Source organism: Myxocyprinus asiaticus, chromosome 23, assembly GCF_019703515.2.
Source record: "Myxocyprinus asiaticus isolate MX2 ecotype Aquarium Trade chromosome 23, UBuf_Myxa_2, whole genome shotgun sequence".
Classification (NCBI taxonomy): Eukaryota; Metazoa; Chordata; class Actinopteri; order Cypriniformes; family Catostomidae; genus Myxocyprinus; species Myxocyprinus asiaticus.
In genome coordinates, this window is record NC_059366.1 from 3,058,459 (window position 1) to 3,077,978 (window position 19,520).

Sequence of the window (19,520 nt, forward strand, 5' to 3'; positions counted from 1 at the left end):
GAGGTGCTCAGACTGTGATATATGAATGTGTTTAGAGACTTGAGAGAGACATTCTCTATCAGTCACTGTCTGGACAGACCTGCATGATTAAACACAGCTTTCTAACATTAACACAAATAATAACACTGGTAAAAGAATTTAGTCTTCCTGTATAAACTGTTTGACAGTGTGCAAAGCACATAAGACACATAATGTGTCAAACGAGAATTTTTAACCCTTATGAGGTGTTGCGGTTTATTCTAACCTGTCACTTCAACTCTGCATACCAATGTGGATGGGGCCAGAAGTTTGTGTTTAAAATTGAACAGCCCCTGGATACCATTCGAAAGTGTAGAATCTGAAATTTTCAAGAACTCCATGATTTTATGTTACATAAAATAACAAGATACTGTAAGAGCCGAAAACCTCCATGTTGCAAATATGCGCCACACTGTGGTGATGATGTAGGAATATGACTATGAACACCCCACACCACAGTTCCAATGATTATCAAAAGAATCACAAAGTGAAAAATGATCTGTTAGACAACAAAAACAAACACTGCTTCTGCCACAAACTCTATATCAGCTCTTACCTTAGGCTGTTTTCTCCTAAATGAACAATTTTCTACTTGTCTGTGAGCTTGCTTGGATCAATAATCCAATGCTGTGTATCAGATGTTCAGAAAAAAATTTGCAGTACAACAAAAAAAAAAAAAGATAAATCATTGGCAAATATGTTCCGATAATACTGATGATGAAATATTATATCTCATCATCTAGATTAAGTTTCTAGTCCACTCAGAGGCCGATATATTCAACTTAAACTTTAAGGTAGATGCGTGGGATCAAAAAATATACTGAATGTCTACGGACGAGCACATGGCGAGCGATCAGCTGCGTTAGAGCGCCACCTGCATTTCAGATCTTTATATCGTGATGAAAGGTGACAGAGGAAAATGTATTTTTCCTAGTACTTGCTGACATCCAGAGGAATCAACTAACACTTTTTGCAGCGAGTAGAGCAAACAGAGCCTGAATCACAGACTTTCAAAGACAACATTAAAATAAATAAATGCATGTATGTTTATCATAAGACAAACATATACAATATTATTTATGACTTCACAATTTTTTATGGGTTCTGTTAAATGAGACTAATAATTTTGTAATTAGTCCACTATAAATGTGTAAGGTGAGCTTTTAAATTTGGGTGTGAAAAATCAGGTGGCAGCCACAATATGCAGGAGAGCTAAAGAGGTTAAAATTACTTTAAATGGAATCAGAAAGATCTGAAACATTGTGCCAGTATTGGTACAATAAACGCCTGGCAAATCTCCAAGATTTTGCAAACAGCATATTGCTAAGTAATAACAAAGGGCTAAATGAACAATAATAATAATAATTTACCTGTGCGTAAATCCACATGCTGCAGTTCATTCCTCACTAGTCCAAGGTTGTTGGGGATAGAGGTGGCGAAGGACAGAAAACTGGTCAAACTAACCCATTCAATCCCTCTGTGAGAGAGAAGAATAGACAACAGAAAGAAAAAGGTGAGTTCAAAGTTTCTTACACCATTCATGACCATTTTCCACCCTCTCTCTGACTCTTTGAATTAAACAGTTTAATGTTACAGTATGTAGGGCTTTACTGGTTGTTTAGATCAGTGTTACTATCAGAAATAATTAATAATTATTTCTGTAGTTATTAATCAATATTTAAATTAATTAATTGGATCTAACTCATTAAAACCTCATATGGGACACCAGTAAATGTAGTGTGCTATGTTTAGGAGCAAGTTTGGTTATTAGCAATAATTAATAATTATCAAAGATAATTATTAATTGTAAAAATCAATAGAATATTGATGAGAATCAATGTTAGCTTTTTTTAATCCTTTAAAATCAACACTTATCAAAGATAATAGTTAATTGTTAACGTCGATGAAACATTAAAATTAACACTAGCTTATTGATCATTCAAATTCAATCAAAGATAATTATCAATTATCAAAAATCAATAGAATATTAATAAGGATTAACATTGACGGGGCACCACCCTGGAATCAGGGACTAATAATCGAATATTAAAACAGTCTCAATATTAGATTGTTTTCTTAGGAAAATCGACATCGGAAGAAAATCCATTTTCGGGAAAAAAACAATGAATGAAGGCTTGAATCCGAGCACTGACATCCCGTCAGCATGACACAGGCGTATGCAAAACAAACCAAAACACTTCTCTTTGTAATATAAACAAAAGTTTATTTATGCAGTAATATCAATTAATAATTAATACAATGCAGTCAATAAACTTCCGACTTACAACTATAAACTAAACAGTGATATGACTAGATATGGAAATAAAAAGAATCCTATAACACATAAGGTGTGTGTGTGACAGAGTGTGTGTGTGTGTGTCAGTGTGGTTAGTGAGAGAGAGAGATTATTAAGTGACAGCCCGAAAGCTGATTTCGCGATAGCTGGAGATAAAGCAGCCGTGTTCATCACTCAGAGACTCGGTTTTACGAGCGGGGCTCGTAAAAGTCCCTTGTTATTTGACTCTTTAATGGATGAACTCAGTTGCTGTCTCACCCGCGATGGCGAAAATGCACAACAGTCCAATTTGGTTGGACCATAATACAGCAAAACAAATTCGTGATAATTAATACCCTGAGTATTAATAATGAGCGGACATGGCGGTCCGTAAACTGTACAAGCAAAATCCTTGAAACACAAGAATAACACACTATAATATTCTATCTCTGCCCAGACGTAACCTCTTACTTGAATCGCATGAGGACACAGGTAGAATGTGTTTTCCTCCGTCATTTAACTTTGACCCGGTTCCTTGAGACTCGGGTGATGACGGGGGCCGTTTCCTCGCGCTGTCGGCGGGCGGTACGGCTGTTGATTCTCGGCGGGCTGGCGGAGAACTCAGAAATGTCGACTTGATTGAAGATGGAAGAGAAATCTTTAATCTCTTCACTTCTGTAGGCCAACGGATGAAGATGCGAATTGCTCAGCTGTCTCCTTCGGATCCGTTAGAGTGTTCGGTTGAACACAGAGTAATCTCAACTCGTCCAGCGAGATGGAGATTGTATGGCTACAGTTTCAAGTCGGACATTACTTCCTTAAGCCACGAGGTTGCACCGGAGAGCAGCAAAAAGCTACGTCCGTGTTCGGTGAATAAAGTCGCTGGAAGCCACTTTGGAAGCATTTCAGAATTATTTGAAGTCCTGATGATGTCATGTTTGAGGGACGTTCTGTGGTGTGCCTCATCCAATAGGAGTTGAGAGCTCGATCCTTTAGAGGGCAAGGCTTCATGGATCTGTAGTCTGTTTTGGACTCCCTTTGTTTGATTTTGGTGCGATTTTGTCAGTAAAATTTACGACTTAGAAGGAGGGGGCTTGAGGAATGTTTTTTATGACTGTTAGGCCTGCCTTTGTCTTCTATCTGAATACATGAGGCCCAACAAGTACATTTACAACTTGTATATGTAAATAACCTCACATGTGAAAAGCATAACAATGTCCCTGCTGAGTTTTTGAACACAGAATAGGCATTGATGTATAAAAATGGGTGGTCATATGTTAAATTAATAGTTCACCTAAAAATTAAAAATCTGTAACCAAGAGAATATTTGAGGAATCTTTGTGCAGCTCTTTTCTAAACAACAACAGTTACACTGCATTTTATTAAAAAAAGGAGGGATATTAGTGGGTTAAATGTTGATTCAAAAATTATTTGAATATTATCAATTCAAATAATAATACTATATTAAAAAAAAAAAAAAAAAAAAAAACATGAGAAGCAGAATGGCATTAGATATTCAGTTTTCAGTTCAAGTTTTCAGAGAAATCTAACAAACAAAGAAAAACTATTTGCCAATAGGGTATGAAAAATAAACTTTTCCCACTGAATGAAGTTTTTTTTCTTACCTCACTGGTAAATAGTTATTTTTTTTTTCTTTTCTTGTTATAAACACAATGTTATAATATTTTTGGTTAGATTTCTCTGAAATCGACAAAATATCTTGTCATTTCTTGCTTTAAGAATGTTTAGATCTTTTTTTACTTCAAAACAAGACAAAAATCCTCATTTTTTTGCAGTGCAATTGTGAACCATAGCGGTCAAGCTCCAAAAAGGAAAACAATTCACCATTACAGCACCACAGAAGTAATCCATATGATTCGTGCACTATATTCCATGTCATAGAATAACTTTGTTTTTCACTCAAAATATTCCCCATCACTGTAGTTCCACATATCATTCTCTAATCTCATGACTTGCCTTTTTTTGCATTTTGGCATCAGTGATGTGGTGCGGCATGATGGCATGCTATTTTTTTATCTAAATGCAAATGACATTTGAGAGCTTGGGCAGAGGGGAAAATTTTCAGTGAACATTTCTGTCTGCTTCCCACACAAAGCTATCATATGACTTCATAAGACTTGGAATATAGAAAAAGAGTCCTATGTAGTATGAAGATTCTTCAGCATTTCTCCTTATGTGTTTGGAACGACATGAAATGCAGTAGGTGGACTGGGGAAGGAGCTTTGCATTTTGAAAGTTTGAGTATGTCTACATATTTCTTTGAACCCTTATATTTTAAAAGAGCAAGAGAAATCTGGTATTCAATAATATGGTCCCATAAGGGACTGATTTTAGGAGTGTTACAGTTGTGCTCAAAAGTTTGAATACCCTTGGAGAATTGGTAATATATGTGCCGGAAAACATGAGTGAGCAGGCAAAACACATTTCTTTTATTTCTTATGGGATTCATAATCAACTGTAGGTTATAACAGAATGGCACAATCATAAAACAAAACATGGCAACAAAGAAAAAAATGAAATGACTCCTGTTCAAAAGTCTGCATACCCTTAGTTCTTAATACTGTGTATTGCCCCCTTTAGCATTAATGACAGCATGTAGTCTTTTGTAATAGTTGTCTATGAGGCCCCAAATTCTTGCAGGTAGTATAGCTGCCCATTCGTCTTGGCAAAATGCCTCCAGGTCATGCAAAGTCTTTGGTCATCTTGCATGAACCGCATGTTTGAGATCTCCCCAGAGTGGCTTGATGATATTAAGGTCTGTGATGGCCACTCCAGAACCTTCACCTTTTTCTGCTGTAACCATTGGAGGGTCAACTTGGCCTTGTGCTTAGGGTCATTGTCGTGCTGGAAAGTCCAAGAGCGTCCCATGCGCAGCTTTCAAAAATCAAATCAAATCACTTTACTGTCACACAGCCATAAACACAAGTGCAATGGTGTGTGAAATTCTTGGGTGCAGTTCCGATCAACATAGCAGTCGTGACAGTGATGAGACATATACCAATTTACAATAACATCAAATTAACACAGCACAATTTATACGTCTGATATACACATAATTACACACAACAATATACAAATAATAACATACACTGTACAGTATACAATACGCACTATATAGATAAACATTATTCAATAAAAATAAAAAATAAAAATAAAAATAAAAATATATAAAAAAAGTATATATAGTATATATAGAATGTACAGTATTGTACTGTATTGACATTCAGGCTGTCGGTTGATAGTCAGTTGTTAAGAGAGAATATAATATAATAATAATATAATTTATGACAGTCCGGTGTGAGATATAAGAGTAAGAGTAATAAAGTGCAGTGCTGATGTATTTTGATCGTGGGAGATCAAGAGTTCAAAAGTCTGATTGCTTGGGGGAAGAAGCTGTCATGGAGACGGCTGGTGCGGGTCCTGATGCTGCGATACCGCCTGCCTGATGGTAGCAGTGAGAACAGCCCATGGCTCGGGTGGCTGGAGTCTCTGATGATCCTCCGAGCTTTTTTCACACACCGCCTTGTTTATATTTCCTGGAGGGAGAGAAGCTCACCTCCGATGATGTGTCTGGCAGTTCGCACCACCCTTTGCAGTGCTTTGCGGTTGTGGGTGGTGCTATTGCCATACCAGGCGGCGATGCAGCCAGTCAGGATGCTCTCTACAGTGCAGGTGTAGAACCGTGTGAGGATGTGGCGGTTCATTCCAAACTTCCTCAGCCGTCTCAGGAAGAAGAGGCGCTGATGAGCCTTCTTCACAACGACTTCAGTGTGGATGGACCATGCGAGTTCCTCAGTGATGAGGACACCCAGGAACTTGAAGCTACTGACTCTCTCCACTGGTGCTCCATTGATGGTGATGGGACTATGTTCTCTGTCCTTTCTTCTGAAGTCCACCACAAGCTCCTCTGTCTTACTGACGTTGAGGGAGAGGTTGTGCTCCTGACACCAGTGTGTCAGAGTGTGCACCTCCTCTCTATAGGCTGCTTCATCATTGTCAGTGATCAGACCTACCACCGTCGTGTCATCAGCAAACTTAATGATGGCATTGGAGCTATGTGTTGCCACACAGTCATGTGTGTACAGGGAATACAGTAGTGGGCTGAGAACACAGCCCTGTGTTGAGGGTTAGTGATTAGGAGATGTTGCTGACTATTCTAACCACCTGGCGTCTGCTTGACAGGAAGTCCAGGATACAGCTGCACAGCGAGCTGTTTAAGCCCAGAGCCCGGAGTTTCTCATCTAGCTTGGAGGGCACTCTGGTGTTGAATGCTGAGCTGTAGTCTACAAACAGCATTCTCACATAAGTGTTCTTTTTTTCCAGGTGGGAGAGAGCAGTGTGTATTGTAGATGCAATGGCATCATCAGTGGAGCGGTTGTTGTGGTAAGCAAACTGCAATGGGTCAAGAGAGAGAGGCAGCACAGAGCAGATGTAATCTCTGATTAGTCTCTCAAAGCATTTGCTGATGATGGGGGTCAGAGCAACAGGACGCCAGTCATTTAAGGAAGTTATTTTTGATTGCTTTGGAACAGGCACAATGGTGGATGCTTTAAAGCAAGTGGGGACTACAGACAAAGAGAGAGAAAGGTTGAAAATGTCTGTAAAAACAGCAGCCAGCTGGTTCGCGCATGCTCTGATGACGCGGCCCGGAATGCCGTCTGGACCCGCGGCTTTGCGGATATTCACCCGTCGGAAGGATCGGGTTACATCCGCTACAGAGACGGAGAGTGAACTAACCTCTGTAGCTTCGGCCGTGAGACCTCTCTCCGCGGAGGTGGTGTTATTTCCCTCAAAACGAGCATAAAAAGTATTTAGCTCATCCGGGAGAGAGGTAGCGGTGTTCATGGTGGAGTTTTTATTCCCTTTAAAGTCCGTGATGAAGTTAATTCCCTGCCACATGCTTCTAGATTTGGTGGTGTTAAACTGCCCTTCAGACTTGCTCCTGTACTGGTGTTTTGCTGTTCTGAGGGCACAACTGGCTTGTTTATGCTCCTCCGCATTCCCGGAATTAAAAGCGGAGGTCCACACATTAAGTGCCGCGCGAACATCGTTATTTATCCATGGTTTCTGGTTCAGATAGATCCGTATTGTTCTGGTCGGAACCACGTCCTCCATGCACTTTTTGATGAAACACATTATGCTATCAGCGTAAAGCACGATGTCGTCATCAGAGGCGGACCAGAACATCTCCCAGTCCGTGTGATCAAAACAGCCCTGTAGCGTAAAGTCTGATTGGTCCGACCAGCACTGGATCGTTCTGAGAGTGGGTGCTTCCTGTTTCAGTTTCTGCCTGTAAGCGGGCAGAAGCAGAATGGAAGAGTGATCCGATTTGCCAAACGGTGGGCGGGGGAGGGATTTGTAGCCATCCTGGAAGGGAGAGTAGCAATGGTCCAAAACCCGGTCCCCTCGTGTGTTGAAACTAATGTGCTGGTGGTATTTTGGTGCGACTGATTTGAAACTGGCTTTATTAAAAGCCCCGGTCACAATGAACGCGGCATAAGGGTGCGCGGTTTCCTGCTCACTTATAATCCCATACAGTTCCTTGAGTGCCCGGTCTGTTTTGGCTTGTGGGGGAATGTACACAGCTGTGATAATGACCGCTGTGAATTCCCTCGGTAGCCAGAATGGTCGACACAGAAGCATAAGAAATTCCAGATCAGGAGAGCAGAAAGACTTGATAGAATGTACATTCCTCTAATCACACCAGGATTTGTTGATCATAAAACAAACACCACCACCTCTGCTTTTACCTGAGAGGTTTTTCGCTCTGTCCGCTTGGTGCACGGAGAACCCCGCGGGATCAATGGCTGAGTCTGGAATCTCCGCAGACTTCCAAGTTTCCGTAAGGCAGATAATGCAGCAGTCCCTCGTCTTTCGTTGGAAAGAGATCTGCGCTTTCAGCTCGCAGAGCTTGTTATCCAGAGACTGAACATTTGCCAGTAGAATAGTGGGTAGCGGGGGGGTCGAGCTGCGCGGCATCTTACTCTGATGAGAACGCCGGCTCTGTTTCCCCTTTTCCTTTTGCTTTTCCGCGTCCGGACTGCCCAGACAAAGGGCTTCGCTTTCGTATTTGTAAACAGCGTGTCAGCATTGAGGAATTTGAAGTCCGGTTTACGGTGTGAAATTGCTGAACCAATGTCCAAAAGTGTTTGTCTGTCGTAGACAATAAGGCAGACAACATCCAAGACAAAAAACATAAGAATTGTGAACAAAACAAACAAAACACTACTATGTTGTGTCAGAGCTCGCAATGCAGCAGCCATACTCGGCGCCATCTTGAGAACAACAAATTTCGTGCAGAAGAATGCAAATTGTCTGCCAGTGTTTTCTGATAACATGCTGCATTCATCTTGCCATCAATTTTCACAAGATTCCCCATGCCTTTAGAGCTTTCACACCCCCAAAACATCAGTGAACCACCACCATGCTTCACAGTGGGGATGGTATTCTTTGCACTATAGGCCTTGTTGACCCCTCTCCAAACATAGCGCTTATGGTTGTGACCATAAAGCTCTATTTTGGTCTCGTCACTCCAAATTACAGTGCCAGAAGCTCTGAGGAGTGTCAAGGTGTTGTCAGGCATATTGTAACCGGGCTTTTTTGTGGCATTGGCTTCTTTCTGGCAACTCGACCATGCAGCTCATTTTTGTTCAAGTATCGTCGTATTGTGCTCCTTGAAACAACCACACCGTCTTTTTCCAGAGCAGCCTGTATTTCTCCTGAGGTTACCTGTGGGTTATTCTTTGTATTCTGAACAATTCTTCTGGCAGTTGTGGCTGAAATCTTTCTTGGTCTACCTGACCTTGGCTTGGTATCAAGAGATCCCTGAATTTTCCACTTCTTAATAAGTGATTGAACAGTACTGACTGGCATTTTCAAGGCTTTGGATATCTTTTTATATAATTTTCCATCTTTATAAAGTTCCATTACCTTGTTACGCAGGTCTTTCGACAGTTCTTTTCTGCTCCCCATGGCTCAGTATCTAGCCTGCTCAGTGCATCCAAGTGAGAGCTAACAAACTCATTGACTATTTATACACAGACACTAATTTATTTTATAGATTATTACTAGATTATTTTATCATTATGATGGCGCCACGGATGGCTGCCTCGGTGTGGAACTCCTCAGTTCTTTTGTTGTTTTTGTTTGTTTGTCCTGTGTTTAGGAATCTTTTTCCAGTCAGTTTTAACAGAAACAAACTGCTGAACATTCAACAGCATGTACCAGACAATCTTTTCCCGGTTTTCGAATATTCAGACGTTATGCTAGACATTTTAGTTGGAGGCGCAGCTCTGCTGTTCAAGAGACGCAGGCGAGGGTGATGAGCCGGTGCGCTGGTCAAACTCTGTCGGCACGGATTTCGAACAGCGCTGCCGAGTATTCACTCAGCAAATCTCCGCTGTCTTCCTAAATGGATGAACTACATCTCCTCACCCGCACAGACAAGGACTTTTCAACCTCTGTTGCCTTGTGCTTCACAGAAACCTGGCTGAGTAAAGCCATTCTGGACAGCGCGTTACATCTGCCGGGCTTCCAGCTGTTCAGAGCGGATCGCATCGCGGAGTTAACGGGGAAAACGAGAGGCGGTGGAACATGCTTTTATATCAATGAAAGTTGGCGTACAGATGTAACAACATTAAAGAGGATGTGCTGTCCTAATTTGGAAGTGCTCTTTATTAACTGTAAGCCTTTCTACTCACCGCAGGAGTTTTCCTAGTTTATTCTGGTGAATGTGTATATTGCACCAAATGTGTGTTTGAACACAGCGTTGCAACAGCTGGCTGATCAAATCACAGACATGGAACAACAATACCCGGACTCAGTTATTATTATTCTTGGGGATTTTAACAAAGCAAATCTCACATGTGAACTGACCAAATACAAACAGCACAACACATGCCCCACCAGAGACAGGAACATACTGGATCATTGTTACACAACAATAAAGGATGCATATCGCTCTGTCCCTGGAGCAGCTTTGGGACTCTCTGATCACTGTCTGGTTCATCTTCTTCCAACCTACAGGCAGAAATTAAAATCAACCAAGCCAGTAGTAAGGACTGTAAAGAGATAGCAGAGAGGGAACTACAAGCCTGCTTTGACTGCATGGATTGGAGTGTTTTTGAGGCTGCAGCCACAGACCTGAACGAGCTCACAGTTACTGTTACATCATATATCAGTTTCTGTGAGGATATGTGCATTCCTTCTAGGACTTATTTAAAGTTCAACAATGACAAACCGTGGTTTACAGCAGAGCTTAGGCAGCTTCGTCAGGCCAGCTGTTACTATCCTTAAATAAAAGACTTATATAAAAATAAAAAACATATTTTCAAAATCAGTGCCAAAAGGGTATGCAAAATTTTGAGCACAACTGTACATAAACTTTGATTGCATATTCTGAATTTCCTGCCTGTTCACTTACTGAACTTCCTTTCAAATTCACTCCTCTGACTCCTACAAAGCACAACCTTATCCGCACTGATCATAGTGATGCTGTCGCAACCTCCAAGCGTGAACAGTCTTCATTAAATTGAAACGTGTCAGTCTAGAGAAAATGTTCTGTGCATTCAGCAAAGGGAAGAGAAGCAGAAGGAATTAAGTTCTGTGGAATGAGACCGTGGGGCAGTCTGCCGACAAGGTGAACTAGTTAGAGATGACTAATGAGATGTAAAATGACCACATGATTAATTAGCCCACTTCAGCTGATATAGAAAAGAGCAGAAGTAAAAAAACATGTCCATAATATCAATCACTGACACATTTTAATATTAACATGAACCGCATAAGCCCAACAAAAAGCTAAATTCTTAACATAACATGCTGCCTGCGACCCAAACACAAATGAGCGTACAGAGAGAACAGAGTGCCACCCAATAGCATGACATAGATATACATAAACACATGCTTCCATCTCATCTCTGTTTGCTTCATTCACACACACAAATGTTGATACGTTTATGTGAATGTACGATGTCACATGATGGTGCCGCGAATGGACGCCTCAGTGTTGAACAAAAAAAAAGTTCACTCAGTTTTACCAGGGATAAACTGCTGAACATTCGGCAGCACATACCAGAAAATCTTTTCCCAGTTTTTGACTATTCGGACGTTTTGCTGGACATTTTATTTGGAGAAGCAGCAGTGTTGTTCAAGTGTGCCAAGAGACGCAAGTGAGAGAAGCAAGCCAGCGCGCTGGTCAAGCTCCAACAGCTCGGCTTTCGAACAACGCTGCCGAGTATTCATCTAGCAATTTTCTGCTCTCTTCCTAACAAAATGGACAAACTACTTCTCCTCACCCGTACAAATGTTGGGCCTCATGTATTCAGATAGAAGACAAAGGCAGGCCTAACAGTCATAAAAAACATTCCTCAAGCCCCCTCCTTCTAAGTCGTAAATTTTACTAATAAAAATCGTGCCAAAATCAAACAAAGGGAGTCCAAAACAGACTACAGATCCATGAAGCCTTGCCCTCTAAAGGATCGAGCCCTCAACTCCTATTAGATGAGGCACACCACAGAACGTCCCTCAAACATGACATCATCAGGACTTCAAATAATTCTGAAATGCTTCCAAAGTTGCTTCCAACGACTTAGTTCACCGAATACGGACGTAGCTTTTTGCTGCTCTCCGGTGCAACCTCGTGGCTTAAGGAAGTAATGTCCGACTTGAAACTGTAGCCATACAATCTCCATCTCGCTGGACGAGTTGAGATTACTCTGTGTTCAACCGAACACTCTAATGGATCCGAAGGAGACCGCCGAGCAATTCGCATCTTCATCCGTTGGCCTACAGAAGTGAAGAGATTAAAGATTTCTCTTCCATCTTCAATCAAGTCGACATTTCTGAGTTCTCCGCCAGCCCACCGAGAATCAACAGCCGTACCGCCCGCCGACAGCGCGAGGAAACGGCCCCAGTCATCACACGAGCCTCAAGGAACCGGGTCAAAGTTAAAGGACAGAGGAAAACACATTCTACCTGTGTCCTCATGCGATTCAAGTAAGAGGTTTACATCTGGGCAGAGATAGAATATTATAGTGTGTTATTCTTGTGTTTCAAGGTTTTTGCTTGTACAGTTTACAGACCGCCATGTCCGCTCATTATTAATACTCAGGGTATTAATTATCACGAATTTGTTTTGCTGTATTGTGGTCCAACCAAATTGGACTATTGTGCATTTTCGCCATCGCGGGTGAGACAGCAACTGAGTTCATCCATTAAAGAGTCAAATAACAAGGGACTTTTACGAGCCCCGCTCGTAAAACCGCGTCTCTGAGTGATGAACACGGCTGCTTTATCTCCAGCTATCGCGAAATCAGCTTTCGGGCTGTCACTTAATCATCTCTCTCTCTCTCTCTCTCACTCTCTCACTAACCACACTGACACACACACACTGTCACACACACACTGTCACACACACACCTTATGTGTTATAGGATTACTTTATTTCCATATCTAATCATATCACTGTTTAGTTTGTAGTTGTAAGTCGGAAGTTTATTGACTGCATTGTATTAATTATTAATTGATATTACTGCATAAATAAGCTTTGTTTATATTACAAAGAGAAGTGTTTTGGTTTGTTTTGCATACGCCTGTGTCATGCTGACGTGATGTCAGTGCTCAGATTCAAACCTTCATTCATTGTTTTTTTTTTTTTTTCCCAAAATCGATATTCTTCGGATGTCGATTTTCCTAAGAAAACAATCTAATATTGAGACTGTTTTAATATTCGGTTATTAGTCCCTGATTCCAGGGTGGTGCCCCATCAATGTTAATCCTTATTAATATTCTATTGATTTTTGATAATTGATAATTATCTTTGATTGAATTTGAATGATCAATAAGCTAGTGTTAATTTTAATGTTTCATCGATGTTAACAATTAACGATTATCTTTGATGTGTTGATTTTAAAGGATTAAAAAAAGCTAACATTGATTCTCATCAATGTTCTATTGATTTTAATAATTAATAATTATCTTTGATAATTATTAATTATTGCTAATAACCAAACTTGCTCCTAAACGTAGCACACTACATTTACTGGAGTCCCATATGAGGTTTTAATGAGTTAGATCCAATTAATTAATTTAAATATTGATTAATAACTACAGAAATAATTATTAATTATTTCTGATAGTAACACTGATCTAAACAACCAGTAAAGCCCTACACAAACAAGGACTTTTCAAACTCTGCTACCTTGTGCTTCACAGAAACCTGGCTGAGTGAAGCCATTCCGGACAGCGTATTACATCTGCCGGGCTTCCAGCTGTTCATAGCGGATCACATTGCAAATTTATAGAGGAAAAATATAGGTGGTGGAATATGCTTTTACATCAATGAAAGTTTGTGTACAGATGGGATGGGAGAGAGAAGTTTAGTTTAATTATGTACATTACCATTCAAAAGTTTAGGGTCACTTACTCATTCTTTATTTTTATTTTTTTACATTTTAGAATAATAGTAAAGTCATCACAACTATGGAATAACAGAAATGGAAATATGGGAATTATGTTGTAACTAAAAAAAAAAAATAAAATAAATCAAAACTATGTTATATTTTAGCATATTCAAAGTGGCCACACTTTGCCTAGATTTTGCAGAAATGTACTCTTGGCATTTTCTCAACCAACTTCTTGAGGTATCACCCTGGGATGCTTTTTAAACAGTATTGAAGGAGTTCCCATCAATATGCTGGGCACTTAGGGGCTGCTTTTCTTAATTATTCGGTCCAAGTCATCCAATTCAAAAACATTTTTTTTTTTAAATAACATTTTAGTTTTGTAATTAAATAAATTAATAAGTTGGCACAATTATATTTTTGTCTACAAAACTAATTTCAAACTTTTAAGCATACACCTTCAGATCAAAAGGTTTTTAAGATCATGAGAAACATTTCAGGCAAGTGACCCTAAACTTTTGAATGGTAGTGTATGTTTATATATATATATATATATATATATATATATATATATATATATATATATATATATATATATATTTTATTGTTTTTGCTTTTTGTGTGTGTGTATTATTATATGTGACCACAGGGGTGTTCGTTGGGGGTCAGGGTGGGGTTGGTGATTGGGGAGGGATATTAGTGGGAGTTAAATGTTAAATGTTGATTCGATGTGTACGTGTTGTGTTTTTCTCTGTTGCGTATTTTTGAATCAATAAAAAATGTTAATTGAAGAAAAAAAAATATCCTCCACAAGTGTGCGTGAGCGCAGCACTGCAACAGCTGGCTGATCAGATCACAGACTCGGAACAACAATACCCAGACTCACTTATTATTCTTGCCGATTTTAAGAGCCAATCTCAGCCGTGAACTGCCAAAATACAGACAGTACATTACATGCCCCACCAGAGAGAGAAATGTACTGGATCACTGCTACACAACATTAAAGGATGCATATCGCTCTGTCCTTAGAACAGCTTTGGGACTCTCCGATAACTGTCGGGTTCATCTTCTTCCGACCTATAGTCAGAAACATAAATCAGCTAAGCCTGTAGTAAAGACTGTAAAGAGATGGACCAATGAAGCAGAGCTGGAACTACAAGTCTACTTTGACTGCATTGATTGGAGTATTTTTGAGGTTGCAGACACCAATCTGGACAAGCTAACAGATACTGTGACATAATATATCAGTTTGTGTGGGGATATGTGGATTCCTACTAGGACTTATTCAACAATGACAAACCATGGTTTACAGCAAAACAGCTTCGATAGGCCAAAGAGGATGCTTACAGAAGTGGGGATAAAATCTGGTATAATCAGGCCAAAAACACACTGACAAAGGAGATTAGAGTGGCTAAAAGCAAGTTTTCAGCTAACGACCTTGCATCAGTGTGGAGAGGCCTGAAAGACATTAACAACTACAAGACACCACCACCTAACTCTGTTGGGAATCAACAACTGGCTCACGACCTGAAAGTGTTTTACTGTACATTTGAAAAGCCCAGTCTCACACTCCACACCCGCTCTGACCTTCTCTTCACACAAACATCAACACCTCCTGCGACCCCCCCCCCTCCCTCCCCCCTCCTGCTACTCAACTTGCACTTAGGATCAGTGGTAGAGGATGTGTGCCGGGTCTTCCGGAACAGAAGACAAAGAAAGCATCAGGCCCAGGTGGCGTTTCACCTGTCTGCTTAACAGTCTGTGCTGACCAGCTGACCCCCATCTTCACACAGATCTTCAACAGATCACTAGAGCAGTGTGAAGTTCCCTGGTGCTTCAAACACTCCACCATCATCCCCCTCCCAAAGAAACCCAAGATCAAAGGACTTAATCACTACAGACCTGTCGCTCTGACGTCTGTGTTCACGACGTCATTTGAGAGACTTGTGTTAGCCCACCTGCAGGACATCACTGGACCCTTTCTGGACCCCTTTCAATTTGCTTATTGAGCAAATAAGTCTGTGGGTGATGCAGTCAACATGGGATTGCATCAAATCCTGCAACATCTGGACAGACCAGGGACATATGCAAGAATCCTTTTTGTGGACTTCAGTTCTGCTTTCAACACCATTATCCCAGCTATTCACCATACTAAATTAAACCAACTCTCTGTTCCCACCACTATCTGTCAGTGGATCACCAGCTTTTTGACAGACAGGCAGCAGCTAGTGAGACTGGGGAAATTCACTTCCAGCAACTGTATGATCAGCACTGGTGCCCCCAGTGATATGTGCTCTCCCCACTACTCTTCTTCCTTTACACCAATGACTGCATTGTCATGGACCCCTGTGTCAAGCTCCTGAAAAATCACCTGGCTGGAAAAATCACCCTGGACCCCACTCACCCAGCCCACTAACTCTTTGAACTGTTGCCCCTCTGGCCGGCGCTACAAAGCACTAAGCACCAGAACAGCCAGGCACAGGAACAGCTTTTGCCATCCATCTCATTAACAGTTAAAACTGTCCCATTGAGCAATAATTATGTGCAATAACAAGCTTAGTCAATTATATTTATTTAACATATCTTTCCTCTTCTGCACATTACATTACCTTGCACTATCTGTATATAGCATATTGTTGTTGGGGCTTCGTTCAGGAGCGGGTTTGGTTATTAGCAATAATTAATAATTATCAAAGATACTTATTAATTATTAAAATCAATAGAACATTGATTAGGATCAACATTAGCTTATTAATCCCTCAAATCAACAATCATCAAATATAACTATCAATGATCAAAATGAATAGAATACTAATTAAGGATTAATATTGCCGGGGCACCACCCTGGAATCAGGGACTAATAACCAGACAGTATAGCAGTCTCAATATAGGATTGTTCTCTAAGTAAAGTCGAAGTCCGGAGAACATCGACAATCAAAAGGTAAACAACGAAGGCTTGAATCTGAGCACTGTCATCCCCTGTCAGCCCTTGGCACAGCTGCATGCAGAACAATACCAAAACACTTCTCTTTAAAGTATAACAAAGTTTACTGATGCAGTAATATGAATTAATAATCAATACAATGCAGTCGATAAACTTCCGACTTCCAACTACAAACTAAACTTTAACATGATTAGATATGGTAACAGATAAGTCTATAATACATGAGAAGAGGGTAGGTGTTTGTGTGTGCGTGTGTGTGTAAGGAGAGGAGTGCACAAAATGGCGGGCATGGCTCTCGTGGAGAGTACGTCACGCGAGGTTTCCAGCCAGAGAATGTGGGCGGAGAGACTGGTTAATGGCGTCTGCCCGTTTAACGTGTCTCCCTGCTGGTACGATAACTTGGGGACAAAGCTGGGCACTATCGCCAAGTTATCTGTTTGGCAAATGTGTGTGCGGGTGTGTTTGTGAGGGGCCGTGTGTGTGTGTGTGTGCGGTTAGTAGGAGAGAGAGAGAACAGGGTGACGGCACCGAAGCTGGTTTAGCGATTGTGGGAGAGATGACAACCATTAGTTTTATCAATCTAATTTAGTGACAATGAAGCTATTTACTGCAAAAGGGAGCATCAATGGTCAAATGCATCATTACATAATTTTTCACACATTTTAAAAAAGAAAACAAAGCAGTTTTTATAAAGAACTTTGTATCTGCACATAGAAATGTGAAAAGTTTATGAAACAGATCACACAGCCTCAAAAGCAACTTTTAGATTTCAGAAAATTGTTTTGAGTCATATCTTATTACAACTGCAGGTTTCATACATATTAAGAAATAAACAGTCATACTATCAACACAGTACTGTCAATTACATGAAACAGCTAGTATATGCCAAAAAGCAACTTTTTGAACTCAGAAAGCTCTTTGGAGTCATATCTTATCAGAATTGCAGGTTTCAGACATTTTAAAAAATAAACAGTCGTACTATGTCTTATAGTGTATTTTTATATACATTTTATATTCTGTTCACTTATTTGTATTCTTTATTTTTTTTAATTTTTATAATTTGTCTAATTGTTGTATTGTTTGTGCACTGGAAGCTTCTGTCACCAAATCAAATTCCTTGCATGTGTAAGAATACTTGGCAATAAAGCTCATTTTGATTCTGAATCAGTTCTTATGAACTGTCTGTTTAAATGAATCTGTTGAAAACACTGATTCAGTTATTAGTTTTCATCATATGGAGGTGTTTACGGAATCCCATTCGGTACTTCAGATTTAAAAAGTTTTACTAAAAAAATATATATACACCTCTGGTCAAAAGTTTTGAAACACTTAACTGAAATGTTTCTCATGATCTTAAAAATCTTTTGATCTGAAGTTGTATGCTTAAATGTTTGAAATTAGTTTTGTAGACAAAAATATAATTGTGCCACCATATTAATTAATTTCATTATAAAACTAAAATGTAATAAAAAAAAAATGGTTTTGAAATTGATGACTTGGACCATATAATAAAGAAAAGCAGCCAATAAGTGCCCAACATAGATGGGAACTCCTTCAATACTGTTTAAAAAGCATCCCAGGGTGATACCTCAAGAAGTTGGTTGAGAAAATGTCAAGAGTACATGTCTGCAAAATCTAGGCAAAGGGTGACTACTTTGAAGATGCTAAAATATAACACAGTTTTGATTTATTTTGGATTTTGTTTAGTCACAACATAATTCCCATAGTTCCATTTATGTTATTCCATAGTTTTAATGACTTTACTATTATTCTAAAATGTGAAAAAAATTATAATAAAGAATGAGTGTTTCAAAACGTTTGACCGGTAGTGTATATATAAAAAATTCATGACTAAAATTGTAATCTGTAACAATCTTTTGGATTATACTTTTTAGATAATCTAGTTTGATTACTTTTGTATTACTTACTGAATGTTTTAATGAAAATCTAATCATTAATTTTAAATGCATTAAGTCCCAATTAACACTCCTTTAAATAAACTTTAGTAAACATGAAATCAAACAGCAAATTGCTATTTGTCAGTCACTGAGTAAAACTTAAGACACTTAAGGTGCTTAAAGGTTCATGAAAGTGAAACTGTTTCTCAAGATGGAAGACGCATGTATTTTTAATTTCTGTTTTGATATAGGAATACAAATTGGACCATTTTTCATTCGTAGCAATACAAATAAAGTCATGTAAACGCAATAAACGGCGTTCCTTTATAAGGTCATAAACGGCGTAAGAATAAACCGATCGACACGGATAGACTTTTGCCCATTACACCGATTTCACGTGGCATGTAAACACCTTAACCAACGTTCTCACTGGCTCATCCAATGTGCGCACGTGTTGAGCGCATGCCTCTTCATAGTTTGACGTCAAAAGCAGAGAATAACGTGATTATTTCAAATGTCATGTAAACATGGATTTCTTGCTGTCAGATTTTTAAAATAAGATGATTTTAGAGAGCAATCAGAGTCTTGGTGTGCATGTAAACACACTCACTGACTACCATCTCTATGAATGAGGATTTCATTTGTTTGTCTAGCTGACATCAATTACAACTGACTGTGCTCAACAACCTCTACTTACTTCCCCTATGGAACATAGCAAAGTTTGCTTTTTAACCAGGATGTGCCATCGGAAAAGTGTTGTTCACTTCTTTAATTCATTAAGTTGCACTGAAACTTGAAGATTCAAAGGTTTTCTAATAAAAATAAGTCAAACTGTGCTGAGAGTCACCTATTTATTATGGAAGCACCAACACAGAGACAATGGATGGTTTGTTTTCAATCGACAGACCTTTTTCACCATCTGGGTTTTGGAACGCGGAAGTGAAAGATTGCAGGGTAAACTT

General features: G+C 39.6%; 1 protein-coding gene across 3 annotated transcripts in view; it reads right to left on the minus strand.

The window, feature by feature from the left end:
- The window catches only part of wdr11 (WD repeat domain 11), a 175,367-nt gene that overhangs the window by 58,765 nt on the left and 97,082 nt on the right, over positions 1–19,520 (minus strand). For all 3 annotated transcript variants that reach the window (XM_051650869.1, XM_051650868.1, XM_051650870.1), the window contains exon 12: positions 1,389–1,495. In XM_051650869.1, coding sequence (XP_051506829.1) covers positions 1,389–1,495 — 107 coding nt within the window. The remainder of the gene's footprint in view (positions 1–1,388; positions 1,496–19,520) is intronic.